The sequence below is a fragment of the Ambystoma mexicanum genome, chromosome 11 (assembly GCF_040938575.1).
Source record: "Ambystoma mexicanum isolate Mex_15411 chromosome 11, UKY_AmexF1_1, whole genome shotgun sequence".
In the NCBI taxonomy this organism is placed as follows: domain Eukaryota; kingdom Metazoa; phylum Chordata; class Amphibia; order Caudata; family Ambystomatidae; genus Ambystoma; species Ambystoma mexicanum.
In genome coordinates, this window is record NC_090934.1 from 176,874,441 (window position 1) to 176,888,591 (window position 14,151).

Below are 14,151 nucleotides of genomic sequence, written 5' to 3' on the forward strand. Positions count from 1 at the left end.
AGGTCAAACACCTGGACCCGTTGAGTTTGCTGATAACCAAATAATTCCTGGGTGGCCGTTATACACCTCTTGAAATGTTGTAGTAGTTACATAGTTTGATTGGTTTTGAGGTGTTAATCAAATTAACGGGCTGTCAATGAAGTGGTGAGTGACCTCACATCTTGTGTATGTGTTATTAACAGTGTTTTTAGTCCGATCTAGAAAACATTTTTTTTTCTTTGTTATTATCAGCAGAACACAGTGTTTGTCATGCCTGTACACACTGGAACATTTGAAAGTAGGGAGATTATATTTGATGTCTCCATGGTCAAGATTGGTCAGTGTCTTTGGATGTAGAGGATGCTGCTCATAGAGAGCACCTGCTGTATTTCCATCTGGAGTTTAGGTTGTATTACAACAATGCATACTTTTTTCCTTGGAATCTGCTTTATATCCGGTTGACCTCATTTGACTGGCCATCATTTTAGGTTGTTCCGTTTGGATTTCCCTCTGGGAGTATCTTGTGGCATTGGTGTGTGTTTTTACCAACTGTCCGTAGTTTTATGTTGAGCAACCCTGACTCAGCATATACATTTATTTTCAAAGGGGGAAGTGTGTGTGTGTGTGTGTGTGTTTTTCCATGTAGAACATCGAGAAAAGTGTGGGGTGCTTGCGGTATGAGTGAATGTACTTCATCCATTGTTTGCCTGAGAAGGGGAGGTGTGTTGTATCGTGCTGCATATCGCACTACCCTGGTTGCTGTATGCCTGCTGTGACACCTCATGAGAGAATGATGGTGTGTATGCACGAAGAGGCTTCCACAGCAAGGCAGTTGAAGGAAGAGAGCCTGGGAGGTGGGAGCCTGAGAGTCATACCCGGTATTACTCAGTCTACAAGGAGGCTTACATGAGATCCTCTCTATGTAACTGAATAAAGGAACTTCCTGCCGACTTACCTGATCTCCCGAGCATACTTCAATAAAATAGTAAGTTAGCCTTGAAGGGGATGAAGACATAACCAATATATTTAACTTAATGAAGCATCAATGAGTGTCAACATGTATACTATAATTTGATTATGAGCAGATTCAATTAACACAATTGACCAATTGTGTTATGGTAATGTTTGAATTAGTTAAATAGTTAAATATTAAGAATAAGCACAGGAGTAAATCAGGATAAATGTGTTGTAATGGCGGATAAGGTGCTGCACCGCATTATTCAGCAGTAGCCCAACAATGTCGGAGGACCTAAGCACTAATTGGGATTTGCTGTAACAATCGTTATACCAATAACCATTAGTGAGCAATTTAGTCAAATCACAATGGGGAAGGCCACCAGGCAGAATAATCAACAGTCAAATCAGACAGTACAAGTCTTGATTTTCAATTACAGCTCAATACACGTGAATTTGAGAAAAGAGTATTATCCACATCCCAGAATTGCAGAATAAGATCTAATCTACATCTGGTAAGTGAGCCTTAATGTTCAAGTAGAACATGGGTTAAAGAAGGAGTCTCCATAATAGCAAGAATAACAAATGTTTTCCAGAGCCTCAAGTTCGCTATATGGCCACATTAAAGCCTTAATGCTAAGCAATTGTATACAGACATTTTGGTGAGTGTTCTAATATTACAAATCTACCAGGGACACACCACAGGGCTACTTGCACCAGAATGTAGACTACTAATCGTGAACAGACATAACGTGCATGTTAAACCACACCAATAATGGTATTATGTATCAAGTATGTGCAGATGCATGGGTGCCAAACAGAATTGACCTGCAGATGTCAAATGAGTTGTTTCTCAAGAATGATTTATCTCAGAAATAATGAAAACATTTGAAATCTTAGAATCATGGCTTGTGGATTGTGTTTACTTCACCAGGCTTACAGATAGGGTTGAAAACAAGGTGTAAATAATGTGGTTATGGATTTTGAAAATTATGCTTTTCCAAGAACAGCTTCAACTGGATTGCAAATATGTCTTTTTTAGTTTGTCTCACATGTGTTCCTCTCGTTCTCTTGTAATACCCAAAGTCAAAAGAATACATCAAATCTTAGACTGTTAAACATTGAGAAAACTGTTCACTGGCTATTTGTAAGATTGAATTGTTTGAAGCCGCACATCAGCCTTGAGAGAGACCATTGGTCGAAACAAGTGTCGGGTGATACAGGGGATTATATGTTGGAGTTACCTGTATTTAAGATTTGTTAGTACTGGAGACAAGATTTGTGAAGTTGTCTCTACAGCTATGATTGAATATTTTGAAGTCTGTATATAAACACAATATGTATTGAAAACATTTTTGAGTCATAAATCTCATTATTAAAACACTATGGTCAGTGCAGAAGTCTAGTTATTTTTTCTACATTATCTGTTATTTTCTAATGTAGGATGGTGTTTGCTCTTTGTAAATATATGAAAATAATCTCGGACCGTTATGTGTTTTTGGAAGTGTAGCAACTACTGTTAATAATTTTCTAATATAAAATCTATTATTTTTCCTCTTAGGTTACAGGAAAAGCATGTGAAAGATGAACAGATAGAACACTGGAAGAAAATTGTCAAAACACAAGAGGAACTAAAGGAAGTGCTTAATAAGGTTTGCGCTATTCTCTTGACACCTGCTTGCACCTTTTTTTAAGAAACTTATTTAATACTAGGTCTGCCTTAAGCATGTTTTGAGCCAAAAAGAGGTATGGCCTAGAGAATTATATGGGGGTTCCTCCAGTGGCAGTTTGATGCTTTAAACAAAGTTAAGGATTTGCCAGCTCCCTTTACATGTTTTGTGGAGGCCTTGCTAGGAAAATTAGGAAGGCCAGTTCCATTGCCCCTACCAGGGGTTGAAGCCACTATGTATTTTGTTTCTTCCCCATATCCGTGCACTGCATGCTTTTATGCGGGGGAGACAGTTGCCATGCTACCTTTGCAGACCACTCATAAAGTTCAGGTTAGATTTTGCTATAGCTCAGTTCTAAGAGTATGGAAGTGGTGCAAGCGGACAAAGATTGACCATTGTGGAAACTTCAGTGAAACATTTATAGTCCTAGCAATGTGTTTGTGGACTCCATGCTGAAGCTATTTCTTTTATAAACTGGTTTTAGTCATTTGTTTTTTTTCTTTTTATTAAGAGTGATTTGATCTTGTTTGTATTTTGAAATTGATTTTCTCAAATCAATAAAGCGATGTTGGTAACTAAAATTGTATTTATTTCAAAGCACTGATTGCCCCCATGCATGTTTGAAAGGAGTTGGTATCCTGATTTGGCCTTTGGTGTTTTGTTCTGCATTTTTCATGGGTGTTCTTGGCATATAGTGGGCTGCAGCAATATCCCCATCCTACATATGGGAATCCCATAACATCGAGTCAAGATAGCCAATCTCTCTTTCAAGGGTGGACTGTGGGATGGTTCTACCTGTATACTATTAGTTCTTTCTTGGGTCTATTCTTATTTAGACTATTTACAATTGGCCTACAATTATCCAAGCTAGCACTGAACTAATTGTGCCAGGCACACTCCTCCCCATTTTAAATTCATGGCCCTGAATTTCTTTCCATGCCCCCAGCAACCCACTCAACTTCTTCTGCCCCCACCCAGGGCCTCTTGCTAAAATCCAATGCTACATCACCCTCTCCTGTTTCTAGGCTGTCTTTTTCAGCTATTTTGTTGAAGGTAAGGCTTCCATATGTTTCTATACACTTTATGAATGTGAATTTGGTGCAGAGGATTGAATGGATTGTGGTGAGAGGCATACCTCTATGTGATGCCACAGAGAACATGTGTGTATGTTCTTCATGCTGATTTTTAGTGGCCAAGGGTAGATCGAATGATGTAGAGCCAAGTATTGGGATGCAATGGCTGTGTGGAAAGTGACAAGAGGTTTCAGACATCCATAACCAATGAGGGTGCGTGAAGCACCCAAGGTACCATGGGAAGATTGCACTCGATCAGCTGGGTCCTTTCGACTTTAGAGGTCGAGGGAAGCTTATGTGGTAGTAGTGATAGACATGTTATCCAATTGGCCTGCTCAGCCCCCCGTGACGAGGAAGAAAAGCGCCCTGATGCCTTCAGGAAGAGGGTCATTATGACAGCTGCCACTACTATCAAGGCAGCTAATGCCATGAATATCCTGTCGAGATAACACTGAGAGCTCTGTTTTAAGATGGGTTCCATCCTCCAATGCCTCCCGGATGAAAAGGAACAGGTGGCTCTCTAAGTCATTCGTGAAAGAGAGGCAGTGATATCTGTCTCAGTGGACATAGCTGACACCGGCTTTAGACAATTGGGGAGTGGCGTAGTGCTTTGTAGGCAAGGCTGGCTGAAGACGGATTTTCCAGCCAGAGGTCCAGGCAAATGTAGACTAAATAATACCGACCACTAAGACCGACACAGATATGGCCTGCTCCCTGGGCACGTTACAATAGAGGCACCAGTCCTTTTGTTCCGGGAAATCTCGCTTTTCAAAAACACGTGGCTACCGACCCTCCTTTCAGTCGCTTTCCTGCAAGTCCCCTTCATACTCCACATCTGGCCTCTACAGAAGTAAGTCCCAATTTTACAGGGGAAACCAAAGCCAACGTGGCTCCTCGCAGGCATGGGGCATCTGTCTAAACAGCACTGACCCATCCTGGGCCACACATTCCCACTTTCGCACCCCGGTGGGAGTAAGAGTATCACATTATATCCAAGGTGAAAAGGCTGCCATGAAATGTTATCCAGAAAATCTTCGCCCATACCTCGTCTGAAATCTCCTCTCCCGTAAGCTCCACCCAAAACCTTTTCAATGTACTTCTCCCAACTTCTGGGGTAGTGACCAGGAATTTGTATATGCTCGAAAGGGAGCCCTTACGGGCAGCAGCACCATCTAACCATTTCTCAAAGGGAGTGAGATCCTGGGAGACCAAGGACAACCACCCTGCATCAGTGAATATCCCCTTTAGCCTTAGGTACTCAAAGATCATGATTCTGTCCCGCCCCACTCCCTCTTGCATCTCTTCAAAGGTCCTGAAGCGGCACTGCTCGAACAATTGCCTACCCTCTGGAAACCCCCATCTGACCAGTGTTTTTCACATTTAGTTCCTCGCCACGCCAGATTAAATGGGGGGGGGACCCCACACCGACACCAAAGGAGGACCAGGACGAGAGCGCTCTATTGGCTTCACCGTCCCTCCAGAGGTTCCATAGAGCTCCCAACGAAGGATGTTCCCGTGCTGCAGCCAGAATGTAATCCCTCACCTTCAAAGGATGTACTACCACGTCTTCCATGTAGGTCCGATACGTTCGCATATCTTTCTTCGAGTGCGCCAGCAACACCCTTAACTGGGCGGACTTGTAGTATAGGTAGGGGTCTGGAAAGCCAAAACCACCCTGGATATCCGGAAGCGTGAGGGTTTCCCACGTCACTCTCGAGTGTTGGTTCTGCCACACATTTCGAGAGTGCCCTTCAAGTCATTGAAGAATTCTGCTTGAAGCCTCACTGGGTGGGCAGTGAACAGGTAGAACAAGCGGGTGGGGCATTCATCTTTACGGTGGCATTCACCCGTACCAGGAAAGAGTGAGGGGTGACCACTTTCTAAGTTCCTCTTTGATCTTAGCCAGAATTGGCTCGAAGTTGGCCTTAACTAGGCCGTGAAATCTCTCGGTAAGATCACTCTTAAATATTTTGTCTGCGTTTGTTTAACCCTCATCCCCAGGCATCGAGAGTAAGCGGTCAGGTCAGAGTCGTTTGGGCTCATGGGCATAATGCTAGATTTGTCCATGTTTATTTTCAAGCCTGAAAGGCGGCATGGCTCTTGATTTGCTCCAGAAGCTTAGGGAGGGAGGAGTTCACATCCATAAGGTAGCCTAGACTGACGTCTGCAAAAAGGGATACTTTAAACTCCACCTCTCCGCTTCATATACCCTCAATGTCTTGGCTTGTCCTGATCTCTATAGCGAGCGGCTCCATCATGCGCGCCTACAAGAGTGGTGACAGCGGGCATCCCTTCCTTTTGCCATGGGTCAGAGAGAAGGAGTCAGACAGGATGTTATTGACCCGAACTCATGCTGTGGGACGCATGTATAGGGCATATACCCACCTCAGGAACCCTCGACTCAGGCCCATCCTCCCCAACACCATCTTCATTAAAGGCCACTGAAACCTGTTGAATGCCTTTTCTGAGTCGATCGAGACCAGACGGTCATCTGTCCCTTGGGCGTGTGCCTGATGCATAAGGCTAATGGACTATTAGATATTATCTGAGCCCTGTCTCCCTCGTATGAAGCCCACTTGGTACCCATGGATCAGGGATGGAAGCAGGGTTTCCAGTCTAGAGCCCAACATTTTGGCTGGGATTTTAACGTTCTTATTAAACCGAGATCGGGCAGTAAGATGCACATCTTGTTGGGTCCCTGCCCTCCTTGTGTATTGCGACTATCGTGGCCCCTAGCATTGAGCTTTGCAATAGGCCCCCCGATAATATCTCAGGAACACCATGGCCAGGTAAGGGGATAGCGTGGATCTAAACCTTTGTAAAATAGGACAGAGAACCTATTGCTGCCAGGCGTGATCCCTGTCTTCATTCCCTTAATTGTCCGCACAATCTCATCCTCAGAGACGGGAGCCCACAGGCGTTCAGAGTCCTCTCTCGATATGCCGGGAGGTCGAGGATGTGGTTATCTGCTCATCCCTTCCAGTGATTTCAGATGAGTAAAGATTTTCATAGAAGTTGGCAAACTCCTCCCCTATACCCCCCAGATCATAAACCACCCTGTCCCCCCTCTCTCTTTCCTCTCAGGCCAGGATTCTGCCCGCCTTCTCCCCCGGCTCATGGTCTTTCTGCTTCAGAAATAGCAGTTGCTTTTCCGTGTCTTGAGCTAGGATGGTTTTGAGTTTTGCTCGGTAAAGCCGCTAGTTGGCCGCCCTGCATGGCGTGAGGTAGGTTCTCTTCGAGCCCCCCGGCTGCAGTTCCCTGATCTTTCCCGTTCTCTCATCTTCTTGCACTCTGCGTTCTTCCTTTTTTTGGGCTCTTTTCCTGATAAATACCCACTACAAAGTGTCCTTTAATCCTTCCCAGAGAGACTGAAACCCAACCTCACCATTGTCATTAAAGGCAAAATAGTTCTTAATTTCTGACAACTTTTGGGTTAACTCCTTATCCTTAAGCAAAAAGTAATTGCAGTGCCACCCTCCAGCGGGCCACTGACAAGGGCATTCCCCATCACCACTCTGACCATATATCGTGGTCAGACCAAGGGACCGGTACGACACAGAACTCTTTAATATTGGCCTTCACCTCTGTTTACACCAGTATCAAATCAATCCTAGAAAAGGAGTTGTGTACCACAGAGAAAAAGGTAAAGTGTCTGTCTCCCCCTCATCCCCCTTCCATCCACTGAAGCATCTGTAAAAACCCAGCTCCTTGTTGATTCTCTTAAACCATCTGGAGGTCGCTTTGTCCGGGTTATCTTCTCTCCCATCACCCATTCTCTTGCAGTCTCTGGTTGGGTCTAAATCCATGTTGAAGTCTCCACCCACCATCAGTCGGCCTTCCACAAAGAGCTGCATGATCTTCAGCCACTTGGTGAGGGGGCCGCCCAATCTTCTCCTGGTGAGGGTGAGGGCTGAAAGATCCTGGAAGATGGTAATCTGGGCCACGCTGTAGTTTCAGCGTTCTCTGTTTTTTCTACGTTATCCAGTTTGACAGTCTCTGCTTCCTTCTCCAGGTCAGCCATCCTCGCCCCCATCTGGTGCTCCAGTGTGTCCACTGAGGACTGGATGGCCTCCAGCTCTAGAATCTTGTCTTCCACTGAAAGGATCCTTTAGTCCATCTTGTCCAATCTCTGGTCAAGGGCTGCCATGTCGGACTTCGTGGCAACCGGATCACCCTCCATAGCTTCTCCTGGTGGTACAGATGCTGAACCGGCCCATTCTCCACCCTCAAACTGGAAACTATGTATGGAAGCTTTCCTGCGTATGTGCCAGGGCGGGGGGTCGAGGGGGCACCCTGATGGCAGAAGCTCTGTGGGTCAGTGCTGTACTCCCTTTATGCTGTCGCTCTGGTGTCTCCGGACATGGCTCCTCCTCTTCCTTCCCGGGGGCTGTGGCCACCCCAAGGTCGACTTTACCTGCTCCTCTTAGTTGTCACTGTTGCTAAGAGGGGTGGGGGAGGGGGTATTCCAACACTGGTTAGGGCTGCACTCCTGTGTCTTTTGCCTGGCTCCTCAGGGGGTCCCTTCCCCTCTGTGCAGCACGGGGGTCCTTTGCCCCTTCATCTGTGCTGGGGTCCTCCTCTATGGTCTGTGCGGGGCCCTCCCCTGGCACCGAAGTGTAGTGTGGCTTTTTGTGCATCTAAGGCCAGCACTCGGGAGTAAGGGTGGAGGTAGGGGTCTAACGTGAGGGACCACACCTGGGCGGGCCTTTTCCACCTACTGGCCCACGGTGCCACCTGCTCCTCTTCACTGGTGCCCCTGCAGTTCGGGCACAAGCCTCCCTCCCTGGGAGCTTCGTGGCCATCACCTTACTCCAATCCCCTTCACACGTCCTCAGTATGGGGCTCATTTCAGTGGTGCCCTAAGGGGGAGGGGGGCCCGTGGGGCCACAGGCACTGGTCACTCACCCCGCTGCGGGTCTCACCTGACAGCCTCCCATTCCCCCAACGCAGGGATCACTGCAGGCCACTGTGCCAGCTCTTCCTCCGTTGCTTGCCGGTCTCTGGCTCTCCAGAGCCCTCCGGAGTAGCGCTGCAGCTGTTCAACTGTGTTCCCCGTGGCAGCCGCCTTATTCCGCAGTTCAGGCTGTGGGGCCCTGACCAATGAGCCCCCGGCCTCCAGAGTGGGCAGGGCCCGCAGCTCCATACAATCTCCCCCAGATCCCCCAAGACCCTGGATGCAAGGTCTGCCGAGCTCTGGACACAGGGTGCCCTGTCTTGATACACTGCCGTGGGCCGGGGCCCTCTGCTCATGCCGCCTCCACTTCCCCTGCGGCTATCTCGGCTGCATGATCTTCACATCTCTCCAGACTCTAAAATGGGAATCATCTCGACCATTAAACAATAAAATATACATCCAAGTCAGTCTGGTCAAAATAAAAGATCTAAGAACACCTAACCTTGCCCTCCTTCTCAAGATAACAAATTTGTTGAGGGAATACAAAATGGAAAATAATGTGTCATAAATGTCGGAATGGCTTCTACACCAACTCCCTTCCCCAATTTCAACCCTACAGGGCCTGAAGAGTCTCTTACTAAAAAAAAAGGATAGGTTGATGGCACATATTGGCTTACTGGTACAGTTCAACCTTAGGCTTTTAACTTCCAGTAGTTCAATGTGAAACTACCTCATTTTAAAGGTCTCAAGGAAAAGGACCGATTTACAATACCCCATTTTATATTGACCGGAAAACCAGCATTGTAAAGATCTTTTTCCCTTGAGACCTTTAAAATGCGTTTTTTAAAAAATATATTTGGGGGATTTTGTTCCTCCCACCGCCCCACCCCTCTCCCGCAGGATTTCCCCTAAATTGGGTGTTTTTCTGCATGAAGCCCCATCTCTCAGCCCACTCCCCAAACCATAGCACATACACACACCCGTTCTCCTCGTCCTGCGCTTCTGGGTCCCAACCTGCCTTTAAACTCGTGTGCGGCAGGTGCGTGACAGTTCCATTTCGAAAGACCGCTCTGTGTGGTCACGGAGCAGTCTTTCTCAATCAGTATTTTGGTGAAAAAATCTTTAGAAAAATATTTTCACCTAAAACGAGTTCAATCACTTCCTTAGGCTTCGCACGCCTTGTCATCAATACTTGGTTTATATGCTCTCAATTTCTCTCAGTTCTGCACAGGTTTCCCTCTGCTGGGCTTGAACCTGTCTTGTGTGGGCGTTCCCTTCCCCACATTTTATTCAAGGTAACTTTTACTGTCGAAGACTTTAGAAACTGCAAGCAATTTGCATAGACCACCTGCATTGACCTCTTTCAATAGTCACAATTCATACTCATCTTGTAACACCAATACTTCTTGGTATTTCTTTCCTACCAAATGCCTCTTGGTGCTTGCAGTTCTTATATTCCACTTTTGCCCCTTTCGCATATTTCACAATTCACATCTTTTCTTGCAGCACCAATTACTCTTGGTACTTGTAGTTCTTATATTTTACTTTGGCTCTCGTGGGGTATTTTCCAATTCCCATATGACATTTTCCTCTTATTCAACTTTCTTTCTCTTGATCTCGCCTTACAATATCTTTCAAAGGTTCATAACATTTCAGACACTTTTGAATGTGCGACTTCCTCTCAAAAGACCACTGTGCTACTTTGTATCCTTTTCCTATAAGAATTGTCCTCTTTGTTTGCGTTTTATCAGCACACTCGCAGCTTTCAAATCAGTCAACTTTCTCTTTAACATCAACCAGACTTTTGTTGCTCTTGATAACTCACTGGTTGTGCTAAATTACTTTCTTCTTTTCTCTGCACTTCAAGGCTGTTGCCCGCACCTCCTCTGCTCCTACCCAACTCTGCCGTTTACCAGCGAGGGTAGCGGGCTGGCACCTGGAACGTTTCTTTCCTCTGCTCACTGGACTCTACGTTATGAACACTCGGCTTCCCGAAAACTTGGAAATCTTGCCTGGCTTGTTCTCGATCTTCTCAATAGTTGACCAGCCTTTTGGCCTTCCCACTACCACAGCCTGGTTTGCCTCAGCCTCGAAAGAGCTGTTCCTTCACGTACCCAGCCTCGATCAAAGTGAGCTTGTGCGCACCACCTTTTATTTTCCCAGGGAGAATTGGTACTTGGCAGATGTACATTATTAGAGCTACGTGCCTGACTTTGCCTGGCCTCATTACAGGGACAGGACCAATGCAAGTCAGGCGAGGTAATACTTCTGACTTCATTCCTCATCTTCCTTGGTGCAATACTTTTGTCAAGACAAAGTGGGGACGAATTATGGAAGTTGTAGTTTCCCATAAAATAAACCGGGATGGGGGTTAGGATTGTGGAAAAAAGGGGGGTACCATGTCTCGCCATTGGGTGTTTTTCCCCACTACCCGAGGACGCCCTACCCAGGTAAACCTCCCTCGCTTGTCCACGCCCAGGGTCGGGATCCAAAAGAGATGGTCTTTCCCTGGCCACCTGAGTATGGGATCCCTGGGGAAAAGGTTGTGAAACACTGTTTTTTTTCACAGCAGGTTACAAATAACATCTTAAAGAATACTCTTGACTCTGTGGAAACAGCAGGCAGGGTCCTTGAAGAGGCTTTTCTGGGTTCAAACCAGAAACCCAAGCCACTCTTACTAATAAGCCAGTTGAAGAATAAGTTGTATTTGGAAAAGCTGGGGGTGATGCAATTGAGACAGCTAAAAACACTGCCGTTCCTTTCGTTCTCAAACATTTTCCAGACCCACACAATTGGGGTTCTCCTCAAGTTCTTCTCGCTGGTACTTGTCACAGGGAGCATCATCCAACTTCCCAACCTCACAAGGTTTCAGGCAATGGTAGAGATAGGAGTACAGCCTCAGGAGCAATTAATCACACTTTCTCTCATGCGTGAATCCGCATAGTGATCTACAAACTCAATAGAGAATAAACATTTAGTAGGTTGTATTTACATAATCGGGTATAATCATAATGTTAGATATCTATCATGGCCTATCCCTTTATCATTCACGTGGTGTAGATCAGAGTTACACAGTCCAAGATGTTGGCCTCTATTCCAGATTACTGGAACGTGCCGAATTCCCAGACAAGATTGTCCTGTCTATTGAGTAAACCAATAATAACCAGTGTTTATAAGGTCCAGTACTACGTTAAATACCTGGTTAGTGGGTTGCAATGGAAATGATCTTGCCTTCTGAGAAGGTTGTCGAAAGCTATGAAGCTGAATATTCCGTCTGTTTTTTTGCAGAATCTTCCTGGTATCATAGCTCAATGGGAGTCTGATTAAAATTAACCTGTGAAGATCAATAGGTCATTTATTCTAAGTCGTCCCAGTCTAGTAATAAAAAACATGCACATATTTTTCTAGCATGCGAGGCAAAAAAGGTCCTGCCTTCACATAGGATAGAGATTGGCTATATATCAGCAAAGTAATTTACACGTATGCAGGTATATTCCCAATGGGGTTATTCAGGTTGTGTGGATTAGTCACCCCGATTCCAGTCACCGGGATAAAGGCTCCTCGGAACGTATACATTTAGAAAGGGCCAGATTAGTGCATAGATAAAAATGGTCCATAGTCTCTGCGTGAACAGGAACCAATTGTATTCAAACAACCTTACTCCTTCCAGGTCTGCTCGAGTTAATCTGGCCATGTAGGAACTGAATGGCCAAATTCAAGATGGCCACTATTTGACGAATCATACTAACGCTACAGCATGATGTCATATGTAAACAACGGCAGATGACGTAAAGTGCCCTCCACCACGAATGTAATAATCTCTGATTATTCTTCCTCTTTGGGCAACTGTTGCTATTGCTTATCTTATTTATCTTCCAATGTGTGGAATCACTGAAATTAGGCATTTTGATGGAGTGGTTATTTACTTCAAAATCCATTTTTGATGAGCGTCGTTGGCCAATGTTGATGAGCGTAAAACAAAAGTGCCCACTGTATGTGCAGGAAATTGGTATTGAATAATACCAGACATACCATTCGGTATGGGTTGGTCCACATGTAAATCTTGAATTAAGGTAGCATGGTCCATGATCCAATATAGATCAAGAATAAGTTCTGGTGTCTCCTCTAGGGTCTGTTAGCTAATCAGAGTTAGCTCTCTAATGGGTTCCATGTGTTAAAATCGCAGCAAACATAGCAGTTTACACAAAAAATCGCAGCAAAAAGGCGGTTTTGCCGCCGCAATACATGTAAAGAATGCGGGGGTCTCCCCCGCAATCCCCGCTCGCCTTAAATGGTATAATGGGGTACACTTTTACTGGGTCAAACCATGACATTTTTGCCGCAATTTTTTTTACTGCATACCCCCTCATGATATCACGTACTCAATCATAACTCAATGGACGGGTCTATTGCGTGACGACAAGGCCCAATCTTCTATTCTTGTAATAGGACCTGTAATGTCCCTATCAGACATGTATTGAGGGGGTAGCCTTACTCTGTCCCCTATTGTCTTCAAACCGGGATAATCTTACTTCAGAAGAGATTCTTTTACACTGGATATATGCACATTGGTCAAAACTACAATGGTCTAAGATTTCTCCAGATGAGTGACTCGGGGTGAATACCATGCTTACACGATACTGATTGCTCTATCGTAATAGCAACCCAGTCTTCTACAAAGGATAGTTATTCCTTAGCTTCATCCAGTCTTCCAGTTTCTATTTTCATTTAATTCTTGAAACATTTTATATCTTCTGGAAAATTTGAAGAGCATGTGCCAAGCGTAGGGATTGAGGAGTGAATATTAGCAAATTCATCAAGCATTTTTTGCATGCAAGAGTTAAGTGAGGTGACATCAGTTAAAGATGTATTTGTAGCATTACTTGCCATTGTATCACTATAAAGTGTAATAACAGAGGCTGAGATATTAAATGAGCAAGTCATGTGATGGTGGTAATACCTTTTTTGTCAGTTCAAGGTGGCTTGTCCCTTCTTGGTCCTGCCTCCTTGCAGGGTGGGGGGGGGGAGGGAGTCCTGATTTGTCCTTTGTCTTCAGCAGGAGCCCTTTGTGAAGCCCGCCAAAGCGTCAGCGTGTCTGTGAGGATAGGAAATGGGGAAGGATTACGAAGCTCTGCTGTAATTTGTCACCTGCTGTGCCTGCCTGGAAACAAATCCAAATGGGTGGCTTGCTGTCCTAAAAGGACAGCCACAATCCAGAGTTTCAATGGTGTATGGGTGCTGATTGGCTGGGTTCCTGCATAAGAGGTATGGATCCTGAGGCTGAAGACAATCAGACCCCTGGAACAGAAGAATTGACGAAGAAGAGATGTTCGTAGCTGCTTCCAGACAATGCCTTCTGTGTAGTCGCTGCTTTTGTGACCCCCTTCTTCCAATCGTCAGGAGAATTCTGAAAAGGACTTCTCTCCCCTTTAGACTGGTGGGACCAATCAGTCTTGAGACGACCTGCATTTCCAGCCATCCCTCTACGAGCTGGAACCTTCACAGGCTGCAAACGGCCAATACTCTGGGACCTTTGCCCACTGTGCATTTCATTGTCTTCTGAGGATCGAATCCTACCATA

General features: G+C 45.4%; 1 protein-coding gene across 2 annotated transcripts in view; it reads left to right on the forward strand.

The window, feature by feature from the left end:
- Positions 1–14,151, forward strand: part of KDM1A (lysine demethylase 1A) — a 1,518,024-nt gene that overhangs the window by 687,269 nt on the left and 816,604 nt on the right. For both annotated transcript variants that reach the window (XM_069622738.1, XM_069622739.1), the window contains exon 10: positions 2,495–2,585. In XM_069622738.1, the coding sequence (XP_069478839.1) occupies positions 2,495–2,585 (91 nt within the window). The remainder of the gene's footprint in view (positions 1–2,494; positions 2,586–14,151) is intronic.